This window comes from Sus scrofa, chromosome 15 (assembly GCF_000003025.6).
Source record: "Sus scrofa isolate TJ Tabasco breed Duroc chromosome 15, Sscrofa11.1, whole genome shotgun sequence".
NCBI lineage: Eukaryota > Metazoa > Chordata > Mammalia > Artiodactyla > Suidae > Sus > Sus scrofa.
The window spans coordinates 699,418-724,789 of NC_010457.5; the positions used below are offsets into that span (position 1 = coordinate 699,418).

Consider the following 25,372-nt stretch of genomic DNA (forward strand, 5'->3'; position numbering starts at 1 on the left):
GCACAGGAGTGTGAAAAGCAGTACCTAAAGGACGTTTGCCTGTAGTCTGATGTAATCCTCAGGGTAATCCTGCAGCAGGTACCGTGCTCCCTCTACCTCTGGGCCAGAGAAGTGCTAACCCCAAGGTGGCCAGGCTGAGTCGGGTCCTTCTATTAAGTCTCATGCTCTTTTAACAATATAGAGCCATTTTTCTTTCAAACTGTATTTCCTCTTTTGTACTTTCTCTCTACAGATCAAGTATCGGGAAGAATATGAAAAGTTCAAAGCTCTTTACACTTTACCCAAAAGTGTTGACGATGATCCCAATACAGCACGATGCCTCCGAGTTGGCAAGTTTAACATCGACGTAAGTGATCCCCAGGGCTGACTTCAAGCTGAAGCCAAGTAATGCAGCCCTGTGCTGCAAGTCAGAACAGGTTCTATTCAGCAAAGCGTGTGGCCCTGTGCTGCAAGTCAGAACAGGTTCTATTCAGCAAAGCGTGTGGCCCTGTGCCACAAGTCAGAACAGGTTCTATTCAGCAAAGCACGTGGCACTGAACATGCACATGTGAAGACAAGTGTTCGTTCAGCCCATACTGTTTTCCCTGCACCCATGAATCTGTACAAAGTGTCAGAAACTTCCAGTCCCTGCCCACCCACCCCCAGCTGATGGCTATAAGCTAGGTTCCCTGATCTCTCTGGCATCTGAGAAAAGCACATGTCACTGCGATTTCTTGCATAATTCCCCATGTAACTGGCATGGTGCGTTATCCTCACAGCGCCTGTATAGATCCGTTTATGAGAAGAACAAGATGAAAATCCACATGGTGCCCGACATGGTAGAGATGGTTACTGCTAAGGATTCCCAGAAGAAAGTCAGCGAGATCGATTACCGCCTGCACCTCCACGAGTGGATTTGCCACCCCGACTTGCAAGTCAACAGTCACGTCAGGAAGGTCACAGACCAGATCAGCGACGTAAGACCATTGCTCGTGAAGGTCCCCCTGCCCCAGCCCCACATGCCCACCCTGAAGAGAGACAGACTCACATGGTTCCTCATCTTAGCTCTCTTCCAGTGTCACTTTCCTGTATACCCAGGGGTCTGATGGGAATTCAGAGCTGTCCCTGGAAGCAGGGCTCTAAGTGCCATTGTCTCCATGACACCCATGGCCTTAGGGCATGATGTCTGGCTTTTCCTTCCACAAAGTCATCCTGGGTCCAGAGGATGTCCAATGTCTTTGGTGTGAAAGCTACAAATTTTCTTTTTCTGATCCCCTCCATCTGTGGCAATCCTGTAGATTGTGTACAAGGATGACCTCAACTGGCTGAAAGGCATTGGTTGCTACGTCTGGGACACTCCTGAGATTCTCCACGCCAAGCATGCTTATGATCTACGCAATGACGTGAGTTTGCCTTGTCTTTTGGTTAAGTATATTTCCTTCTCTGTGTAGTCTAGAGTCTAGGGGAGTGCATGCAAAGCACGAAGCTGTGCCTAAGTGGTGCTGAGGCTGAGCTGGAAGGAGTCGCTGAGGAGCCGAGCAGCCATTTCTCAAGAGTGGAAACCATGCAAACGAGCTGTCTGATTGTCCCCTGGTGCAGAAGTGACCCCAGATCTTATCTCCACCTTCTGAACTATCTTGGATATGTTAATGAGCACGTAATTCTCATTATTAGAAAAACCTCATTTGTTAGGAGTATGTGATGCTGTAGACAGGATCTATTTGTAGAGAGAGGATTAGCTAGGCAAAATAATATTGCTATCAAGATTTCCATAAGAAAGCTTAGACATCCCTAGGAAAGCAGTTGTCAATCTCCTAAAAGACTCTAGAGGAACCGTGTGACTGCAAACATTGATTATGCAGATCATTATAAAATTCAAGGGCCCTTTGGTATGTTGAATAAGAATGTCTATAATGTATGTAAATGCTATGAGTTCAAAACCACCAAACCCTCTGTGAACTGATACAATGAATGGTCTAACACAAGCTTATCTTCTTCCCCTGGGCAGATCAAGTACCAAGCTCATGTGAAGAAAACAAGGAATAACTACAAGTTGGTTACCGACACTCCCCTCTACGTTCAGGCTGTCAAAAGTGGGAAACAACTAAGTGACGTAAGTGCCCACTGTGAAAGTTACTTTACAGGGCCAGCCCTAGAGCAGAAGTGGGAAAATACCAAAGACAGGGCAGGGCTGGGCCTTTTCTCAGTGAGAAAGTAGAGTAGGTGCCTTAGAAAGTATTTAAGATTCTCCTCTTATTTCCCAAAACCTGATCCGTCAGTTTCCTGGGGTGGCATTGTAAGTGGTTTAAGTTTATGAAATCCTTCGTGTTTTGGAGCTTCCCAGGTTGCTTTTTGTAGCCCTATGTTTATGCCTCAGCCTTCTAAAACATTAGCGCTCACTATGGTGGGATGAGGAGGGAGAGGTCTCTGCAGTACAGACGTGGTCCCCACTGCCCATAATCCGTGAGGCTTGAGAAAAGCACGGAACCCCCTGAAACACAGCATGTGGACCAGGAAAGTGGCTGGAAAGCACCCCTCTAAAGGCACAGTGACACGGAGCAGGCAGAACAGGAACAAAGCTGCCCTTTTTTAAAATTAACCCCACAGGTTAATAAGCAAACATTAAATCCCACCAGTGAGTCAGAACATGAAAACCTGTCTTTTGAACCTGCGGTGGTAAAATGCAGACTCTTCCTCCTCTTATGCCTGAGGTGGCCCTCCGCTCCCCCAAACCCGGTACTTCTCAGTAGGGGGGTCCACGCCTTGGCTCTGGTCCTGTGGGACAGGGTGCAGTACGTGAGATAGAATTCCCTAGGCAAAAGGGAGCAGGCCTCCTTCTTTATGATAAGAGACTTGGGTTTGCCTTTACCTTGCTTCTAATTCTGTTACCATGGTCCAGTCTGCTCACTCTGCTTCTCTCCATACCAGGCCGTCTACCACTATGACTATGTGCACAGTGTCCGGGGGAAAGTGGCTCCAACCACAAAAACCGTGGATCTAGACCGGGCCCTGCATGCATACAAGCTGCAGAGTGAGGTGAGCAGTCAGGCGTGGACAGAGTGTCTGGTAGAAGGCCAGGATGAAGTCATGAGGTCAGGCCTCTCTAGAAGTGGCCTCAGCTTGACCTTGGAAATTGTAAAGGCTGATGCATTCCCAAGAGCTAGACAAAACAAAATAAAACAAAATCAGTGCATCGCCTGTCTTCCCTCTGGGCTGGCAGCAAGCAATGGGTGTTTTGGGTGCCATGCTTTCAACTTACAAACAGGGCCCATCTACTCTCTGTGCTCTCAGAAAACTTCAAATCCAAGACAAGATGACAAAGACAAGGCTTCTAATCATAAAACACTATTTACAATAAGAGATAAAGCTAGAAAGTGCTGTTGGAATTCAGAAGAGAAAGAAACTAGATTCAGCTCACATGTATGGTCTCCCTGTTCTTTGTTATCTGGTGGTGCTACTTTGGTCTCACCTTTAATGCCACTCTCCTATACTGAATGTTAAAAGCAATTTGGTTTTTAATATTTTAAATACTATCCTACTCTTGTAGCTCCCTTGGGAGATAGATTATTTCAAATCACAGATAGAAACTCCTTTCTTGGAGTTCCTATCATGGCTCAGTGGTTAACAAACCCAACTAGGATCCATGAAGATAAGGGTTCAATCCCTGGCCTTGCTCAGTGAGTTAGAGATCCAGCATTGCCATGAGCTGTGGTGTAGGTCTCAGACGCAGCTCAGATCTGGCCTTGCTGTGGCTGTGGGGTAGGCCAACAGCTACAGCTCTGATTCAGCCTCTAGCCTGGGAACCTCCATATGCCACAGGTGTGGCCCTAAAAAGCCAAAAAAAAAAAAGTAACCTGGGAGTTTCCTCGTGATGCAGTTGGTTAAGGATCAGGCATTGTCACTGCTGTGGCAAGGGTTCGATCCCTGGTCCAGGAACTTCCACATGCCATGCGTGCAGCCAAAAAAAAAAAAAAAAAAAAGTAATCTGATCTGTTGCTTGACTCTTAGAATTTATTTAATTTTTTCTTGAGATCAATTCTGTGATTTTAGGTATATTATCAAATTGAACACCTAACATGAGCTGGGTCTGACTGTTTCAATCACTTATTTGACTTAGCTGTCGTTTCACCTGCTCTTCCTCATCCCGACAGAATCTGTACCGAAAAGATGGCCTGAACTCCCTGCCCACTGGCTATAGGCTTCCAGGCGACACTCCTCACTTCAAACATAATAAGGACATCCGATATATGAGCAGCTATGTGAGTGGTTAAGATGGGGCGTGAAGTGGGAGGGGGGCGCTAGTATTTACTAATAGCCTATTCTAATCCCCCTAATCAGCCCCTGAAGTTCCAACATGATAGATGATGTGAGCAGGGGCACTGTGGCAATGGCCTGCTGCTGCATTTTGGCAGGGTCTGCGTCCAGTAGGTTAGCATAGGACTTTCATGGCGTTGCATCTCATTACCCAGTTACCTTGGCTCTGGGCTCGTGGCTGACATGATGCCTCTACCTTGGCCTTAGCGCAGAAGCATCCCAAACCATCCCAAGCCATATACTGGAAATGCAACTTTATACATTGCTGTGTGGCATAGTCTTATCTTCCTTCTGCAACATTTCAATGCAGAAGCTACAACATCAGTGGACTGGGAGTCTGGGGTCAGTGGATGCAAACTATTGCTTTTAGAGTGGATAAGCAATGATATCCTGCTGTATAACACAGGCAGCTATGTCCAGTCCCTTGTGATGGAACATGATGGAGGATAATGTGAGAAAAAAATGTGTATATATGTATGTATGACTGGTTCACTTTGCTAGAAAATTGACAGAACACTGTAAATCAACTATAATGGAAAAAATAAAAATTATTATAAGAAAAAAAAAAGAAGATATGACATCACTGTGTGTTCCTTTGAAAAGAAAGGCTCTGTACTTGTCTCACTGCTTACCCTCTGTTACCTGTTTCATAGAAAACTCAGAGAGGTAGTCAGGCTCTCCTGATCTGTAGCTTGCCCAGGCATTAGCTTTCTCACTGTGTCAGTTGGGACTTGATGAACAAGGTCTGGAGAAGTGTTGGCTATCCCAGTGACTCTGGCCTCTGGCCGTGCCCATAGACTAGCCATCAGCTGACGAATAAGCTTTTCCTTCCGTGTTGCCCTCCAGAGTCCTAGGAATCAAACCTCCTGACCAATGCTCAATGTTAATTATTGGGCCAATGCCCAATAATTCCAAATCAGAGTCACGGGTTTAATCCTCTAACATCATTTAAAAAAAATTTTTTTTTAATCAGGGTATAGTTGACTTACAATGCTGTGTAAGTTGCTGGTGTACAGCAATGTGAATCAGTTATACATATATATATACATATATCCATTCCTTTTCAGACTCTTTTCCCATAGAGGTCACTACAGAGTATTGAGTAGATTTCACTGTGCTATACAGCACGTTACTCATCTGTTCGATATACAGTAGTATCTATCATTTTTTCATAGTCTATAAAGTCATTCATCAATCAGTCTTCTAAAGACTCTCTTGTTTCAGATTTGCATTTCTTAATTTCCTAGCCATATTGGGACTAAAAATACAGGTTTTTCCCACATTTTGCATACCTGCTTACAAACAGATTTAAGTTAGGCAACTCTGCATGGTTTTCCTTTCTGGACCTGGCTTTATTAGCCAATAAGATAATTTTTAAGACTCAGATTATTATAGAAATTTTGTCCATGACTTTTTTTTTTTCATACTTAATGCTTAGGGAGTAATTTTCAAATGAAAGTGACAGCTCTCTTCCATCTGAGATGTGTGATACTCCCCTTTGTTCACCCAGCAGTGATCTTCTTACTTTGCTTTTGCAGTTCAAGTACAAAGAAGTTTATGAACACTTCAAGGCAAATGGGTATACACTTGGACCCAAAGACGTACCATTTGTCCATGTCCGGAGGGTCAACAATGTTACCAGTGAGGTACTGTGAATGTTAATTCTGTGGAGGAGTTTCAAAGACCGTGGCTTAGTTTGAAACACACTAAGAATTAATTGTATTTCAGCCATTAACTCACACATCAGCAAGGAGTAAGGGAATCCTCTTTGTTGGTGTCATTTGGACACTGGTATCCCTTGGCATTGTTTTTTATATTTGGTAATGCCATTTAGAGACCCCTGATCCATAGATATTAATGCAAATTAATTCCTTCTTTTGACATTTGTATTTAAAAATCTTTAGTAAGGTTGCATATTAGTCTGATTCATAAATCTGGTTTTATATATAGAATATGTGTTTGGGAGTTCCCGTCATGGTGCAGCGGAAACAAATCTGACTAGTATCCATGAGGACGTGGGTTCAATCCCTGGCTTCGCTCAGTGGGTTGGGGATCTGGCATTGGCATAGGTTGCAGGCGCCTGCTCAGATCCCACATTACTGTGGCTGTGGCTGGCAGCTGTAGCTCAGATTCGACCCCTAGCCTGGGAACTTCCATATGCTGCAGTGTGGCCCTAAAAGGCAAAAAAAAAAAAAAAAAAAAAATTAGCTCGAATATCTAATCCTACTATCCAACCATCTGATTGAAAATGGGAGACTTTGTCCTCAAAATTCTTCACCTAAATGAAATAAATACCATTTTCTATTTCCCCCTTATTTCAATCATTTTCTGTATCCTTAATCTCTTTTCTCATGGCTCTTTAAAGACTATTGATCAGTGTACAGATAGATGCCCTCATCATCCTATACTAAACACATGAAATGATTTTTCTCCAATGTAGAGACTGTATCGACAGTTGTACCACAAACTGAAAGACAAGATCCACACAACTCCAGACACACCTGAAATCCGCCAAGTCAAGAAGACACAAGAGGCTGTCAGTGAGGTGGGTATTTTCTTAGGAGAGGGGGAAGGCCATGGAACCCAGGGATGAATGTCACTCATTTAGTCTCTAATCCATGTGTTTATGGGCATTATCTTCCCCTGCAGTTGATTTACAAGTCAGACTTCTTCAAGATGCAAGGACACATGATCTCGATGCCGTACACACCCCACGTGCTCCATTGCCGCTACGTGGGAGACATCACCAGTGATGTAAGCTTCTTGTAGGGTTCTTTCTGGAAGTCTTGCCAAAAGGCAGGCTTGCTTTCAGCATGTAAGCCAGTCTTTGAACTGTCTTTTGCATGGAGTACTTCAAAACTGAGTGTACAACTTGAAGGTAAAATAGTATGGAAAGAGGACCTCACATTCTTCCTGCTGGGAAGAGTAGTAAGAGGACCACTTGAGAAATACAAGAATTGCTGACCACTACTCTGCATTGAACATCAAATCATTACCACCCCTCATTCCGGTCCTCTCTCCCAGATCATGCTGAATATCTTTCTTCCACCTAGCCTGTTCACACGCCCTTTAGAAGCATCCTACTGTCTTCTTCTTCTCCTTGAGTGGTTCCTTCTCCCAAAAGACCACTGCATTTAATCTGTGCTTTTCTCCCATCAATATAACAATGAAATAATAGCTCTGTCCCCTCCTCAGTTCTGGTTAGTGATGTAAATCTTAAAACCCTATGATTAACTTGAGTGCAAGCAAACTCAGAGTCCAGGGTGGATGGACTGAATGAAAATGAAAGCTCCATCAGTGAAGAAGTATCACTACACTATGTTTGTTCATGACCAGCTATACTTGTATGTTTGCGACACAGATTAAATACAAAGAGGACTTGCAGATCCTGAGGGGACTGGGCTGCTTCCTATACGACACTCCCGACATGGTCCGCTCCCGACACCTGCGGAAGCTCTGGGTAAGCACACACCATCCTGATGCCAGCTGCTCCTGCACAGCTTCAAGGGGCTGGGCAGAAAGATCCAAGTCCACAGCTTCTTTTAAGGGGAAATTTGCCATTAACCAATTGAGCAAGTCTTGTCCCACTTAAGATGATCTGGGCCTCCTGTGAAAGGCAGCGAGCTTAGTTAAATGATGATTGTTTGGGGTCCTGCCTCGGAAGACATCCAGGACACAGAGGGGCTCAGTGTGGCTGGCTCATACCAGCCATTTGAAAGACAGTGTGTGGCCGTGACATGCAATCCCTTCAGTGTTTAATCAGCTTGCATTTCCTTTGTTGGTTTTTTTAAGTCTAATTACCTGTACACTGATAATGCAAGGAAGATGCGAGACAAATACAAAGTGGTGCTTGACACTCCAGAATACAGAAAAGTGCAGGAGCTGAAGACACATCTGAGTGAGGTAAGTGAACCTGTCACCACAAGGTCCTCATTCCTCTAGCCAACTTTTTTGAGGTAATTATACGAGGCCAAAATCTCCCTTCTGCCTATAATTACAGAGGGGCCATCTTGTCTCAGCAGGTCAGTTGACCTCACATTGCCTCGGTTTACTCATTTTGTTCCTTTTTAAAAAGATGAGGATGTTGATACTGCCCTACCTATGACAAGGAGAGTTTACACAGTTTTATAGATGAGAGAATCCTTCTGTTGGAGTCCCCAAACTGAATTTGTTTCAGAGCTTTCCCTCTCATTAATTCCTGCCTTCAGGAACCCTGATTGTGGCAGTGCTATTTGAAAGGCCGTCAATGGCACCCAGCTCTGCTGCCCACTCAGGAAATTCCAAACGGCTTAGTTTCATTTTCATCCATCCCACCTGGCACTGAGGCTCCTGATCTGTTGAAGTTACTTGTGCGTAGATCTGATGCTCTCACCTGTACTGGTCCCCAGAGCTCTGGCCACCATCTTATTTAACAGGTACCCATGTTTGCAGAAGACTGCATGTACTTTGTAAAGGTAGGGGCATCCTACAGATGCAAACAGTTGCTCTTATTAGAGGTCTCTGGGCCATTTTTATTCAACTCTCTGTCTTGTGGCCTCATCCATCAGACTTCGTCTAGCTATCAAGTCACTTCATCGACTCCCCATTCTCAATAACTCTGATGGTTACTGATTAGAACTCACTTCTGTTCTTAGACTTTAGAGATGCCCTGGCAAACCAGCGTTGTCATCAGTACAGGGGTTGTGCAGCCTCCTATATTCCTAGTGAGCTTCTACAGATGCTACATTGAGCCCATGCTTCCCTCTGTTATTTTGACAAGTGCTAGCACTTAAATAGGAATGCTTATGGGGTTTTTTTTTTTCCCCCTCAGTAAAGGTGCCTCTGCACTCTGGCTAAGTATCAGAATCATCTGTGAAGTATTTTAAAACTACCCTTGAGTGGTGTCCAACCCCAAGTCTCCCACTAGACTCTGATTCTCTATGTCTGGACACTTGCTTTAGCTCCTCCAGAGATGATTCTGATATTCAGCCAGGGTTGGAAGACAATAAAGCCATTAAAGTATCACATCTCTCCTCCAGCCACCAAATAATTAAAAATTGTTTGGTAACTTAAAGTGCTTATTGAAATGCTTTTACTTCTTTTAGATGTCTGGGTTAAGAATTGTATAAAACTTTAATTTCTCTTCTTCCCAGTTTCTACTGGGATTTTTTTCATATTATGAATCAACACTGAGGAAGAATAGATATTTTTTAGTAGTGTCATTTCTCTCACCCTGGAGACACTGTAGAATGACCTAGGCTTGATAAAATACCAATCTAAGCTACTACCCTGAATTCAGAAGGTCTAGGGTAGAGCCTGCAAATCTGTTTTGAATAAGGCTTTGGGGGCTTTGTAGGATCAGGAAAGTTTGGAAAACACCAGCTTAGTAAAAAGTTTGATGGCCAGCAGTTTAAGTTATTGACTTTTGAATTGTCTTTGAATTGTGCAGATTCTTGACATATATCTTTGTGGTGCTAGGAAGCAGAGATGTTGTCTCAAGGAGCATAAGCTATGAGTACCTAAGTACAGGAGAAATAAACTTCAAAGGGGATTATAGAAGTAGCATGGGAGAGTTGTGTCTTAGTTTCAGATTTATTTTCAATTTGTTGAGTGACCTTGCCTAATTTTCAATGTCAGCACCGCAATTTCCTGAGCTATGAAACTGGACTAGATAATGATTTGGGTTTCTTTTAATGGTAACATTCTGTGAATTTGTCAGTTTGATTTATTCAAATTTAGCCTTGAAGAAAGGTAAACTTCCATTTCATTTCTCTCCTTCCTTTCAGTAGTAATACCCAAAGAGCCCCAAGCAGATGAGCTGTATTTTATTTCAATTTGCACTTGTATGTAACTTAGATGTAAAAGAAACAGACATGTACATATAGGTGTATATACATGTTATTTATTTCCTATGCTTTATCTGTTCAACTAGCATCATTTTTGCCCATGACTAGAATTTCTTTGTTATCCATTTAGACTTTATATTAAATACCTCAATATTTATTAGCAGACTATTATTTTTCAGATCTTTTTAAAAATATTTTTATTGTAGTTGATTTATGTATTTTTCAGATCTTTTATTTAGGTACAAAATGATGAAAGAATAATAGAGCTGAGCTCCTGCATTCCATGGGCTCATAATCTCTGAGAAGAAATGAACATCAGCATGATAAATGGTGCCCTATAGAAATAATCAAGACAGTATAGACTCCAGGAGCTCTCCAGGCAGAGAAGAGGGGGGAAGAAAATTCTAGGTGGAAAGGATAGTATGTGAAATTGGCTGTAATGAGTTATGGAAACTGGGATGGTTTCTATATCCCATGGGGAGTGTGGAAAACTGTTAGGAAATGAGACAGAGACAGGATAGAAGAAGCCAGGTTACAAAGACTCGTGGGTGCTCTCTTAATGATCTTGGAATTGATGAAAAGAAAATGAAGAATTATGATCTGAGCTTTAAGATCTAATTAGATCTGAACTTTGAGGAGAAAAAAATCTCTTTCTCAGTCTTCTGAAAGATGGATACGTCACGTGAAATATTCAGTAAAGGATTTGGGAAGGTGGTTTAGAGGTTCTTAAGGATGTATAGAAAGAACAGTATAGGATGCTGAATTAGGGCTGTGGCTGTAGGAAAGTGGAAGAAGGTCAGATTTAAGGACTATCAAGGAGTTAGGAGCCCAGGATTCAGGACCGTTTTGATGTGGGAATGAGGGAAAAGGGGTCTAGGATAACTCCCCAAGTTTCTGGCCTGAGCGACTGGGAGATCCAGGAGCCATTTAGCAAAATAGAAGAAGCAGCATATTTGGGCTGGAGATGGGAGTGATACAAAGAATTCTACATGGAACATAATAAGTCACCCAAGTTTGGGATGCTGTTGAAAATTAAAGTCTAGAGCTCAGGAAAGACACTGGATATATAAATTAGGAAGCAATCAATCTCAAACTGATGGCTGAGGCCCTGGGTACAGATTAAGTTACCAAGGGCATACAGGCTGTAAGGGGCCAACCCTTAAGTCCAGCTGACAGCAGCCTTTAGGGGTGTGCCGAACCACAGCAGAAAGCTGAGGAGTGCCTAGGGAGGTGGGGAGCCCCCCAGGGGATACTGATGGAAAGGAAGGCAGAGAACGGAGTTCAGGAATGAAGCTGCTGAGCAGTTACAGTTGCTAAGATAAGCATTCCAGCATTCGGCAGTTGTAATGTTTGTGGGTAGTCTTAATGAGAGTGACTTCACTGGAGTGGTTGGGTGGGAGCCAATTAGTGTCTTGAGAAATTTATCAAAAGAGAGAAGAGGGAGAAAAAACATGTAATCTGCTTGGTTGTGAAAGAAAGGAACAAGGCTGTTGGCAGAAGTTGGAAAAGGCTTACTGAAGGAGAGGGCTAGAAAATCACGAGTGTGGTAGATGTAGAGGAAGGGGATAATTATGGGAACAGAGTCCTAGAAGAGACAGGTGAGAAGAGACCAAGAACACAGCAGGAGGCTTGAAAACTTGGACAGGCTGCAGAATGTTTCTTTTCTCTTTCTTTCTTTCTTTCTTTCTTTCTTTCTTTCTTTCTTTCTTTCTTTCTTTCTTTCTTTCTCTCTCTCTCTCTCTCTCTCTCTCTCTCTCTCTCTCTCTCTCTCTCTCTCTTTCTCTCTTTCTTTCTTTCTTTCTTTCTTTCTTTCTTTCTTTCTTTCTCTTTTCCACACCTGTGACACATGGAAGATGTGGATGTTCCCAGGCCAGGGATGGAAACTGCACCACAGCAGTGATGATGCTGGGCCCCTAACCACTAAGGCTAAGAAGGAATTCCTGCAGAATGTTGCTTATTTTTATACAAGGGATGGGGGAGAAGAGCTAGGGAGGTAAATATATTATTGGGTTCTTGGACAGAAATAATTGGACTGAGGTTGTCACAGTGGGAGGGCCCCTGACTGCTTTCGCTATGAAATAAGCAACAGAGGCGTCTGCAGAGCACAGAGCGTGTCAGTGAAGCAGAAATAACAGCCGTGACTGTTTCGCGTGCAGCTGGTGTACAGAGCGGCAGGCAAGAAGCAGAAGTCCATCTTCACCTCAGTTCCAGATACTCCTGACCTTTTAAGAGCAAAGCGAGGACAGAAGCTTCAGAGTCAGGTAATGTTCTTAAGTGAAGATGCCTAAACCTGCCATGCCGGCATCTCAGGAGTTGGCTCTGTGTGCCTGACCACTAGTGGCCAGTAGTGGACTCTCGCCCTTGGTTGACTGTAATGCAGCCTCAGACCTGTTAACTTCAAGAAGCTGTTTCCTCTGGGGCCGTCTTGAGTATGGTTATGTTTTCCATGAGCAGGTAATACCGTGTCTTCTTTTCTAAGTTCTATATATCTTTAGTCATGGAGTGAGTGGTCTGTGGACTCCAGGTAGGCAAAATAAAATTTTTGATTCATTTGGTAGGACCTCTTTATTGTCCACAGACAATTGAAACCACAGGTCATGCATTCAGGCACAAATGGGGAACAATATGTTGAGAACTCTATCAGAATCCTCTCATTCTTCTCTCAGCTTTTTCTATCACATGGATTTAGACTCAGCAGTAAGAATGTTCGTTAACCAGAGTGTATATATGTGTTTGCTAATGTGAGACACAGAAACAAACGCAAATAACAGACAAAACAGGACAATAACAAGTAAACACCGCTCTCCCACTTTAGGGTTAGAAATGAATAGAGGACTGAATACTAAATAAGAGGTGTGTTATCTCCTCAATATCTGATCCCTCTTCTACTATTTAGTATCTGTATGTTGAACTTGCCACCAAAGAGAGACCCCATCATCACGCTGGAAACCAGACCACAGCCTTGAAGCATGCTAGAGACGTGAAGGACATGGTCAGCGAGGTGAGTTGGGAATCTGGCACCAAGGCAGTGTCCACTTGCTGCCTCCGATCGGACAGCTCATTTCTGTAAGTTGTGCTCCGCAGCGTCAAGACCCAGAAGGCAGAGCTCTTCTCTTTGTGATTGTGATCTGTTGCATCCCTCAGCTGAATCTGTGACACGGTTATGAACTGGGATGTATGAGAACACTTGCACTTAAATTTCTCTCTTTTCTGTCTTTATCTCTTAGAAAAAGTACAAGGTTCAGTATGAAAAGATGAAAGACAAGTACACCCCAGTTCCAGATACACCGATCCTCATCCGAGCCAAGAAGGCTTACTGGAATGCCAGTGATGTACGCATCCCTCCCTTCCTTCTTCTGTTGTGATAGGGCAGCTGCAGTGGAAATATCTAAGAAGCATAAGATATTACATTCATATCCCTAATCCAAAGTATGCAACATGGATCAGGAGAAAAAGCAAAAACACAAAAGCCAAACAGGCACAGACAGTACCATTTGGGAAAGTCATTAAGAATAATGCTGAGAGATGCTAAAAGCCTACAGCTTTTCTCATTGCTCTTCTGAGTAAAAATATGACCCTAACTTGTCATTCTTTGGTAGCAGTCCCTAAGGTCGCTTGATGACGAGTTGTTACTTATCCATAAAATGATCTTGGAGCCCACCAAACATGGTTTCAAATCCTGATGCTCTTGCTTGCCTGCTGTATGATTGTACATCTTTTTTAAATCTTTCGGAGATTCTGTTTTCTAATATGTAGAATGAGGGTAAGGATTGTGATAACTAAAACAAGATAATAGATGTATGTTTCTGGCATGGTGCTGGACATTTCAGAAAATGTCTCCTCTGTTCTCTAGATCATCTAAATCATGAGAATGGCATGTCTGTTAGAATTAGGAGGGACAGGCTTTCATTTCCCATATGATCAAGGACAAGACTGCCTTTCAATGGTAATGAGATTATCTGTTAATGAAGATAGGAGATTAATCAATCTTGGATAGATGGCCAGTCCTTACTAGTTTCGTCTCAGAGCCCAGCTGTGAACCAAAATCTCCAGAAGACTGGACACGTTAGGACTTAAACCCAGCCAAAATCTCAAGCAACCCATCACCCCTCAATTTAGCAACATAGTTCTAGGATTTCAAAGCATCTTAAGTAATTAGAGTGATTCCTAGACAGATACGTGAAAGGGTACAGCAAGTTGGAATATTATATCAGTTCCGTAATTTTGTCAGAAATTGTCATTTGCAGCTGAAAGGCCTCTGCTAGTTGGAAAAAGACCATGCCTGTTTGCTTAAAATATAAACTGAGAAAATTTTATGCTGCCCTCAAAATCTATCCACTAGGGTATTTTTTGTCATCTGCGACATCCCGTCTTTATCACTTCAAGGTTACTGTCGAATGTTAATTTGAACCAAGCTTCCACTGTATCATCACCCTCCAGGGATGTCCACACAGTAGAATTGGCCCTGGGAGCTCATTATTCCCCATTGGACAGGGCTTTGTCAGTACCGATACTGGTAACGCTAATCTTTGAAATAGTCCAAGGTAACAAGGGTGGCATATGGCATTGAGTTCAGCTCATCTACCTTGACTATCCCCACAAGTAGAGCTAAGCAACCTTAGGAGATTATCCACCTGAAAATCAAAGCACAGTAATTCCCATCGTGGCTCAGGAGTATCGAATTCAACTAGTATCCATGAGGACGTGGGTTTGATCCCTGGCCTCGCTCAGTGGGTTAGGTGTCTGGCATTGCCTCGAGCTGTGGTGTAGGTCACCGACATGGCTCGGATCTGGCATTGCTGTGGCTGTGGCATAGGCTGGGCAGTTGTAGCTCCAATTTAACCCATAATCAGGGAATTTCCATATGCCATGGGTTCGGTCCTAAAAGGACGAAAAAAAAAAAAAAGAAAAAGAGAATCAAATTATCCTTCACTTTGGGTGGCTCAGCTACCCAAAAAGAAAAGATCTGAGGTTGAAAACAGATTGATTGCTCAGCGTAGTCATCTTGCATATATAAAATGAATCTTCTTTGAAATTTTTAGGTTAAAGTCAGAGCTATTGCTCTTGAAATACCATGGAGATAAAGATTATAGTGATAAAAATTTCAGGACTGCTCCATGGAGAAGGAATTTTAATACCAGGAGTTAGAAACTAAATCTTTCTCCTTTTTCCATGAATGTTAGTATGTCTTGGGCTCACCGAAGTTATCCTTTTTCCTTTTCTTCTTCCAAATGAGCTTCTTGTTTGCTTGTTTTATTACAATAGTTTAAGATTTACAAAAAAGTTGCAGTGATAGAACAGAGAATTCCCATACAACCTATAACCAGTGTTCCTATTGTCAACATCCTACATTAACATGGGATGTTTGTCACAAACCAATACTGATACGTTATTATTAACTAATCTCCATATTTTACCCAGGTTTCCCTCATTTTTCTCCTACTGCCCTTTTTTCTCGTCCAGGATGTGAAATGAGCTGTTTTTATTATTTTTTTCTTTCTTTCCCTTTTTCCTTTTCGGTTGCATCCACGGCATGCAGAAATTCCCAAGCCAGGGGTGTAACTCACACCACAGCGGCAACCCAAGCTGCTGCAGTGACAATGCTGGATCCTTAACCTGCTAAGCCACCAGGGAACTCCCTGAAATGAGCTATTTAAATCTCTCCTAAATTTATTCAAGAGAAAACATAAGGGATAAGGACTCAAGAGAGTTGAGGTTAAAAGAGCTCAATTATTTAACTCGGTAGTTTTTCATAATCCATGTGCTTTTTCTTGCTCCAGCTACGCTATAAAGAAACATTTCAAAAGACCAAAGGGAAATATCACACGGTGAAGGATGCCCTGGACATCGTTTATCACCGCAAAGTCACAGACCACATCAGTAAGGTACGTCCTTACCTGTTCTACTTGTGTTGGGCTCAAAAACCCACCATCACTTTTAAAAGTATCCCCCTTTCCTAAAACCCTCTAGAAACAAGGAGACTTTTTTACATTAACTTTGGGTAAGACATTGAAGCCGTCTTGGTGCTTTCACCACAGATAAAATACAAGGAAAACTACATGAGCCAGCTGGGAATCTGGAGGTCCATTCCTGACCGCCCAGAGCATTTCCATCATCGGGCCGTCACTGATGCAGTCAGCGATGTAAGTCTTAAAATCTGCTTTCACATGTGAGCTCATATACCCCATGACTTACAAAATCAAACACCACATAAATACGATTAAACACTTGCCAAAATGTTAGCTCTTTTGTATGGATGTTGAAGTCATAATACTCATTGCTAAATAAGTGAGCTTCAATGTGGAAGAGAGAAAAATGTACTCAAATTTATAAACCTAATTTTTCTTTAAATATGTTACATCACATTACATGACTGAAACTGATATACCTCATCTAAGCAATAACCTATTTTTTTGCTTTTTGCTTTTTTAGGGCTGCACCCACAGCATATGGAGGTTCCCAGGCCAGGGGTCGAATTGGAGCTACAGCTGCCAGCCTATCCCACAGCCACAGCAGGGCAGGATCCAAGGCAGGTCTGTGACCTACACCACAGCTCATGGCAACGCCAGATCCTTAACCACTGAGTGAGGCTGTGGATGGAACCTGTGTCGTCATGGATTCATTTCCGCTGTGCCACAACGGGAACTCCAAGCAAGAACCTATTTTTGATCAATGAAAAAGATGACTTAATGAAGCAATTAAGACACATAACAGTGCTCATTTAGAAAGAAAGTTCAGCTCTCTCAATGAAAATCCAGCTGCTGAGCTAATGATACACTCCCCAGGAAAGCATGCCTATTAAATTTAAATTGCTATTAAAATGAAAATTTACCATTGCTATTAAAATGAAAATGTCCATACATAATACAATATACCATAAAGTGAGCAGACATCAGTATAATTGAAAACTTCTCATAAGTAATTGTTTTGATATTTTGATTATTCCATAGACCTCAGTGGTCAGAGCTTCTGTATGTTCCATTTGTCTTGATCCCAACCTACTGTGCCTTGGAGACAGGTTCTTAAAACTGGATGATGTTCTTGACATTCTTCTCCCAGGTGAAATATAAAGAAGATCTGACCTGGCTCAAAGGCATTGGTTGCTATGCCTATGATACCCCCGACTTCACTCTGGCTGAAAAGAACAAGACTCTCTACAGCAAGGTATGTCTGCTCACCGATAATGGGCACAGCTAAGCACCATCCTCCAGGGCCCATAAAGAGAATTCATACTGAGGAAATTTCTTTTTGTTTTTCCATCCCTGTCCTTGCTCTAGACCCTAAAGTTGCAGCACATACTGCGTTATTCGTTGAAGTTAGGAATTTTTTTAGTACTGACCTCATTGACAGTAGTAATTATTTATTTGTATCACTGATATGAATTTGATAAAAGACCATCAGGTCAGTTCCTCATGGCTCTTCCAGAATTTCCTCCCTATTAATATGTCTCTGGGTGATTTGATATGGTAACAAATATGAAGTCAGATTACTTTAATCCACAAACTTGGTATGAGATTTGAAAGCAAATAACTTTGTTTTTATGGCCTCATTGTCCTATTTACAAAATAAAGCAGTCAATTAGCTTCCTTTGAGTTCTAAAGTAAGAGCCAGCAAACTTTTTCAAAAGGTGCCAGACAGTTAATAACTGAGACCGTTTTTTTTGTTTTTGTTTTTTTTTTTTTTTTGTGGACCACATTCATTCTGTCATGTATTCTTTGTGACAATCCCTTAAAATTAAAAAAAAAAAAATCTGGATTCAGGGGACTGTTTAAAAGCAGGTAGTGGTCTAGATGCTAGCATATCCCTACTCTAAAGTATTATGATTATCTGATTAATTACTGAAAAACTATTTCAAATTAATGTACTAAAAACTGCCTTCAAGGGCAGATGGAAATACCTTCAAAGTTAAATAATAATCACTATAAATATTGAAACAAAGAATAAGCTTGTTTGGATTTTGGTCCAATATGGAAAATAGACCTATTTGACATCCAGCCAGTGAAAGTGTATATTCAGGGGGCTAGTTTTCAATACACTGAGATGGGTGAACCCTTCATTGCCTTAGGAGTCAGGGTGTGTTCATTAATCCCTTGCTATCCCTCTGAATGAATTAATCAGAATTGTTTAAGATAAATGACATGTCTCATTCTTAAGATAATCACAGCCTGCTCTCACATGACCACATTCTGTTTTCTCTAGTATAAGTATAAAGAGGTATTTGAAAGAACGAAGTCAGATTTCAAGTATGAGGCTGACTGTCCAATCAACAGGCATTTCAAGTTTGCGACTCAACTGATGAATGAGGTATGTATGACCTGATCCAGTTAAACCTATCAAACAGTTCCCTTCAGAAGTCTATAATAAGTAAACATTTGATTAAAACCCAATACATAAAATGACAGGAAAGCCATTCTGTGTGTTGATTCAAGATAAGGATTTGGGAAGAATGTCACTATGTGATGGGCTCTGCCGAAGGCATGGATAAGAACAAGGGAAGGGACTGACCAGGGTGGAGTGAGGACCCCACAGCCAGCATGGCCTCTGCTTGCACTGGCACAGGGCAGCACAGCCTTTGGTTGATGAGAGCAAGGAACTAAAGGATTTTGTTGACTCTCAGCCGGGAACTCCCTTCAACAGGATTCTGTGAGGAGTCTGTTGGGAGACCCAGAAGTTCAAAGTTAATTTTAATATCCCTTACCACACCACAGCAGTGTCAGCCTTAACGGAGTAGTTGTGGTTCATACATTGAAATGTATGCCATTGTTACTCATCTGTTGGTACAGAGAAGTGTCCATTTGCATGCAAAATATTCCTTTGTCCTCTACCCAGCCTTTTCTGGAACTGTCTTTGCCAGAGTTTAAGTCAAATTTAGCATAAAATGATGCAAGCTATGAATTAACTACATTTGTATGGTTTTACATTTAATTTCCTCTCTTTGTATTTTCCACAGATTTATATAAATTCAAAAACAATGTCCAAAAATTAGTAAAATGTTTCTAACAATGAGAATATAGCCAATGGTATATTTATTCAATATATGTCTTTTTAAATTGTTTTTTATTGTTTTAAAATATGATTGAGTTTATTTTCAGTAGATTTCCAGGTGGGATGACTCTGAAGAATTACTCTCAGTAGCTTCCAAGGAAGACAGTCTTGATATATTTTGTTTCTATTTTTCTAATTCATGAAGGATTTTCCATGTCTCTTTTATAATCAAATAAATGAACTAGAATTTTATGACTATAAGAATTTGTCCATAAATAATGCTTTTTGACCCTTACAGCCTAAAGTGGTAAACCTATAGCTTATCAGTGCCTTATTTTAAGTACAATGTAAGATGTCAGAAAACCTAACCTTGCTAATGACATCCTATGTAAAGATGGAACATCTTTAGGCCCAAAATACTTTAATTGTGATGTCTTAATTGATCTAGCCAAGCCGCAGCCTTCCCCACACAGTCTTCCTTTGCTTAACTCTCTTGGCCTCCCTTGTTTCATTATCCTGGATGCTTTGGGAGCCCACCTCTAGGAAGGACCTATTCTGGCTGTCTGAAGTGTTTATCTTGGGACATTTCTGTATAGCCTTGAGGTTTTACTCTTGCTATAATTTGATATGATGTTTGAGCAGAAAAAATACAGAGCTGATTATGAGCAGCGGAAAGATAAATACCAGCTGGTAGTCGATGAGCCTAGACATCTGCTGGCTAAGATCGCAGGCGACCAAATCAGTCAGGTACTGTGATGGGGCCGCTGGACGGCCAAGCAGGACTGTGTCCTCGGTTTCTCATGAGATGTCGTCCTGTCTGCTGCAAGGATGTCATAGGTTCTGCCTATGATATTGGGATGTTCTGTTCTAAAGTATCTGTCTAGCCACCCAAAGAGCCCATGAGCTATTTGAGTGTGCCAGTCCATGCTCTGTGTCCTCATGTGTGCTGTGGTTGAAGATGAGATGCAAAGTGCGTCCTCCCAGCCTTCATTCTTGGGAGGGCCTGTGTGTCCACCACAGTTGTAAAGTGCAAACTAAAGTGCAAAAGCTGAAACAAAGAAACAGGTTAATGGAAAGAAAGAAGACAGAATTCTTTCCGGCGTTTTTCTACTCCCATGATGTTGACTTTTCTGTAAGGCAACCTGGAGGGCACTGTCTCTGTTATTCCCCATTCACAGGGCAGTCCAGGCAAATCACCCTGCTTGGCCTTGTGATGCATTGGTGTCTCCACCCACGTGTACGCTTGAGGACACAAAGTGTGCGCGCCTACATCTCTTCACTCAGAGGTGTTGGGATATAGAGCCTTGTTCTTTTCTGTCTTCACAAGTCTCTTTTGTGCTTCACTGCTCTTTGCATGAACAGAGAAAATATAAATCTAGTGCCAAGATGCTTCTGAAACAAGGATGTAATGAAATTCTGCGTCCAGATATGTTGACTGCCCTCTACAACACACACATGTGGAGCCAGGTAATGTCCGATGTGATGCAAGAAAGAGATTTAGAAGCCTCGGGGGGCATTCGCCTCTATGCTTTCCCAGATATCCTTGCCCTGCCCCCTGCCCAAGCTGGTTTCACCTGATAAAGCTGCATAAATATTCACTCACTGCAAATGAACTCCGTGTGGCCAGGTGCAATGACGCAGCAGCCATCATCTGTATGTCTAATGACACCTTTGCAATTCCTGGTAAGATTAACTGAGACTTTTCCAAATGTTGAAAAACTTTTTCAAATTGGTACAACATTAATTTATAATTTTCAGTATTTGTCCCAGAGAAACAGATTTCTTAGTGATTGAGGATATTAAGCGAATCTGACAGTGTTTAAAAGATCTGAATGTTTAATGTTTTCATCTAATGTTGCTCAATAATGATGACACTGTACCATTTTGGAGAGATGAGGACGGCAGTGCACGTTCATGGTCCCACTGGAGTTTGATGGTGAATTTGTTAGGTTATTTCCAGCACATCCATCCTCACACACACTCGTTAACAACACTGCTGATCACCTTGCCTTTCTACAACTGAAGCACATTCCACCGCCTTTCCATCCTACGTTGAAACGTAAACTTGAAGCAGCAAAAAGCAGTAATAACTGCTTAACTACCAAATACCATGTTGATAAAATGCCATCGTTCCCACACACAAAAGTTTTTAATCGATTTTTGGTGTTAGCAACTTATTTTCACTTTAGTTTGATATCAGATTAGCATGTGAAATGAGGAGGATGAGGTCTTCCTACAAACATTCTGTTGGGCTGAACTTTTTCCTTTGTCCCCATATGATCATCAGATAGTTGTGCATGGAATTTTGCTGTGCTCTCCGTGGTGTCTGTACTGCTTGAAACAGCTTATGTGCATGAAAAAAAAAAAAAAAAAAAGACGACTTGAAAATTTCAACAAAATGAATGTCTTTAAAAATAACTACTTGAAACTGTAGGTATTCACTTTTTTACATCTATTTCATCTTTGATATGGAAGCATACCGGAAGAGACCATATGTATTTGATGCAGTGTATTGTGAGTGAATCATTACTTGTCAGAGTCCAGAGAACATGGATCCAGTCCTGGCTCTGAGATTTACTCTACATGGGCTCTTAACTCAGTCTCCTAACTTCTCTGGGCCTCAGTTTCCACATGGATAAAATTATATGGAAAACATCATTTATTATTATTACTATTATTATTTGCTCACTCTATTATTACTATTGCCAACTAATACAGATTTATATTAAATATTTCCAGTTACAAAACCATGTCACCACACCCCACATCTATGGCTTATATAACAAGCCTGCTATATGCTGTGGGACTCTCTCAATAGGAAAACTAGAACCCCTGAAAGCCCTCCCTTTTACTTCAAGTTAACTTGTTCTCTTCCTCTACAATTTAGATCAAGTACAGGAAAAATTATGAAAAAACAAAGGACAAGTTTACCTCGGTTGTGGATACTCCGGAACATTTGCGTACTACAAAAGTCAACAAACAAATTAGTGATGTAAGTATAAGACATGCTGGATGGATTCTTGAACTTGGCAGCGGGGGGGAGGAGGGGGGAGGCGGGAAGCAATTTGCAAACACGGAGGTGCATTTTAGGTGGTCACAATGCTTGCAAGACTCCGCCCTTTAGTGGAAGGGAGGCAGGGACGCTACATGTCCCACAACGCTCAAGACTCTTCTTTTACAATCATTCCAACCAAATTGTCTACCACCTTGTTTTCAAGGCACTGGAACCTTAGCAGAAGGCATGAAAGCACTGTTGAGTTTATAGAGTCCTCTTTCCTTTACAGACACTCAATGATGATAACAAGAGCATTGCATTTATATCTCTACATTGCATCATGATGTAGATTGAGATGTATAATACTGTCTCTCTCTGCCTTATCTCTTTCAGATTCTGTATAAGTTGGAATACAACAAGGCTAAACCCAGAGGCTACACCACAATCCATGACACACCCATGTTGCTGCATGTCCGAAAAGTCAAAGATGAAGTCAGTGATGTAAGTTCCAGAATGATTTTGTAGCCCCTCTTGCCTTGGCCTCTTTCTAATGTGATATTTCTGACCCAGATCCACATAGTTATTCCTGAGTAACGATCACCCTAAAATATACTGGTTTCAGACAACAGTCATCCTTTTTTGCTCACCACTTTGGGAGCTGACTGGACCCAGCTGGGTGAATCCTTTCCTCCACGGGCTGCAGGCAGATGGTGGCAGCTCAGGGGCCAGGGCCTCGGGGATGGCTCACTCTCAGAGCTGGCACCTGTGACAGCTGGGCTGGGAGCTCATCTACTGTGTAGACAGGAACCCCTGCATGTGGCCATTCCACATGGTTTGGATGTCTCAGAGCAGAGTGGATGGGTTCAAGAGGCAGCAGCAGAAGCTTCCAGACCAGTTAAGGGCTACTCCTAAAATTGACAGAGTCACTTTTGCATTATTTTACTGAGCACAGTGCACACCCAGATTCAAGGTCACATTGTAGGAAAACATGTAGGGTAGGGGGACAGTGTTGAGACCATTTTGAAAAATGCAATGTGCTGTAAAGTCTATTAATACTCTATAATCTGGAGTTCCCGTCGTGGCGCAGTGGTTAACGAATCCGACTAGAAACCATGAGGTTGCGGGTTCGGTCCCTGCCCCTTGCTCAGTGGGTTAACGATCCGGCGTTGCCGTGAGCTGTGGTGTAGGTTGCAGACGTGGCTCGGATCCCGCGTTGCTGTGGCTCTGGCGTAGGCCGGTGGCTACAGCTCCGATTCGACCACTAGCCTGGGAACCTCCATATGCCGTGGGAGCGGCCCAAGAAATAGCAACAACAACAACAACAACAACAAAAAGACAAAAAAGACAAAAAAAAAAAAAATACTCTATAATCTTTATCTCCAAGACAATAGACTTTACAGCACATTGCATTTTTAAACTTTAAGAGAAGAGGGTAGGCATTAAATTCTAATACACTGGAGTTCCCTTCGTGGCGCAGTGGTTAACGAATCCGACTGGGAACCATGAGGTTGCGGGTTCAGTCCCTGCCCTTGCTCAGTGGGTTAACGATCTGGCGTTGCCGTGAGCTGTGGTGTAGGTTGCAGACTCGGCTCGGATCCTGCATTGCTGTGGCTCTGGCGTAGGCTGGCAGCTACAGCTCTGATTAGACCCCTAGCCTGGGAACCTCCATATGCCGTGGGAGTGGCCCAAGAAATGGCAAAAAGACAAAAAAAAAAAAAAATTCTAATACACTGAATTTGAGGAGAAGTTATATTCATAAATTGTCAATATATACATAGCTAGATTTTGTGGTAGAAAACTATCATCATTTTGGTTTAAAAAAATAGCTTAAATATTTTAAAGAAACTCCTTGGCTGGGCGTTCCTGCTACAGCAAAGTGGGTTAAGAATCCAACTGCAGTGGCTTGGGTAGCTGCAGGCGTGGCTTCAATCCCTGGCCCAATGTAGGTTAAAGGATCAGGCATTCCCACAGCTGCATAGGTCACAGCTGTGTTTTGGATTTAATCTCTGGCCTGGGACTTCCATGTGCCATGGGTATGGCCATTAAAAAACAAAAAACACAACTCCTTGCCTTCATGGGCGCCAGAAAGTATAGCAAAGGTGGGGAGTTCCCATTGTGGCTAAGGGGTAATGAACCCGACTAGTGTCCATGAGGATGTAGGTTCGATCCCTGGCCTCACTTATTGGGTTAAAGATCTGGTGTTGCCATGACCTGTGGTGTAGGTCACAGACATGGCTTAGATCTGGCATTGCTGTGACTGTAGTGTAGGCCAGCAACTGCAGGTCTGATTTGACCTCTAGCCTGGGAACTTCCATTTGCCATGGGTGCAGCGCCAAAAAGCAAGACAGAAAAAAAGATTTCAAGAGTTTCTGATTTGGAGAGGGGAAACCACACGTGGATAGCTGTCTAGCTGTCCCTTTCAGTGCAAGTCAGAGGACATAAATCCTATGGTGACACTGGTGACCATGTGTCCTGTGGAGTTGGTTTTAAGATCTGAGACAGGGGAGTACAGTCTGCATAGCTGCATGGCTGCATCTTTTCTTCACAACAGATTTATTCAGTCTTAAGGAACATCGTGTACTATAGCTATGGTTTTAATTTCTTGTTTTTTCAAACACTTAGTAGGCTGCTATAAAAAATTAAGCTGTGTTTCTTCCCACAGCTAAAATACAAAGAAGTTTACCAAAGAACTAAGTCCAACTGTACCATTGAGCCAGATGCTGTTCACATCAAAGCAGCCAAGGATGCCTACAAAGTCAACACCAATGTAAGTACTGGAAATGCCCCCAAGCCTAATAGGGGTTTATCAGCTGCTGCAGGACCCATGGCCTCTTTGGTCATCTTTTCAGGTGGTTGAGCTCTGGGGAGTCCAGATCAAAGGTTGGCCCTAGAGCAGGAATAATGACACTGAACTCTAAATGCCTCCCTCGGTTCTCACAAAGGAGAGTGGGGAAGAGCAAGGGCGGCTCAAGCATGTGCCATGGATGTTACCCTTGCTTAGCTCAGCTTCCATGTTAGGACACAGAGAAGTAGAAGATCTAATTCTGGAATGAAGGTTACATTTTAAAAGGTGTTTCCAGTCTCTCTGTTCTTCTTATGCCCCAAACTCTAGAGCCTGCTCTAGAGAACCCTTAAGCTGCTCGGTGCCGTCAGGAGTTGGTCTTGACCTTCCTTCTGCTCACATCTCCCTGTGCTCACTCATTTCCTTATGATTGGGGCATCTTAAGGCCTCAACCAAGAAACATTTTGTGCATCTAGATGAGTATTGACTTCC

General features: G+C 42.4%; 1 protein-coding gene across 1 annotated transcript in view; it reads left to right on the forward strand.

Annotated features, from left to right (window-relative positions):
- NEB (nebulin) overlaps nucleotides 1–25,372 on the forward strand; it is a 219,945-nt gene that overhangs the window by 153,231 nt on the left and 41,342 nt on the right. The window contains 22 exon segments of the mRNA XM_021075466.1: nucleotides 233–346; nucleotides 759–956; nucleotides 1,278–1,382; nucleotides 1,988–2,092; nucleotides 2,908–3,015; nucleotides 4,131–4,238; nucleotides 5,832–5,939; nucleotides 6,734–6,838; nucleotides 6,943–7,047; nucleotides 7,655–7,753; nucleotides 8,086–8,196; nucleotides 12,275–12,379; nucleotides 13,015–13,119; nucleotides 13,346–13,450; nucleotides 15,899–16,003; nucleotides 16,157–16,261; nucleotides 17,178–17,282; nucleotides 18,318–18,422; nucleotides 19,746–19,850; nucleotides 21,991–22,095; nucleotides 22,492–22,599; nucleotides 24,761–24,865. Of these exon segments, the coding sequence (XP_020931125.1) occupies nucleotides 233–346; nucleotides 759–956; nucleotides 1,278–1,382; nucleotides 1,988–2,092; nucleotides 2,908–3,015; nucleotides 4,131–4,238; nucleotides 5,832–5,939; nucleotides 6,734–6,838; nucleotides 6,943–7,047; nucleotides 7,655–7,753; nucleotides 8,086–8,196; nucleotides 12,275–12,379; nucleotides 13,015–13,119; nucleotides 13,346–13,450; nucleotides 15,899–16,003; nucleotides 16,157–16,261; nucleotides 17,178–17,282; nucleotides 18,318–18,422; nucleotides 19,746–19,850; nucleotides 21,991–22,095; nucleotides 22,492–22,599; nucleotides 24,761–24,865 (2,424 nt within the window).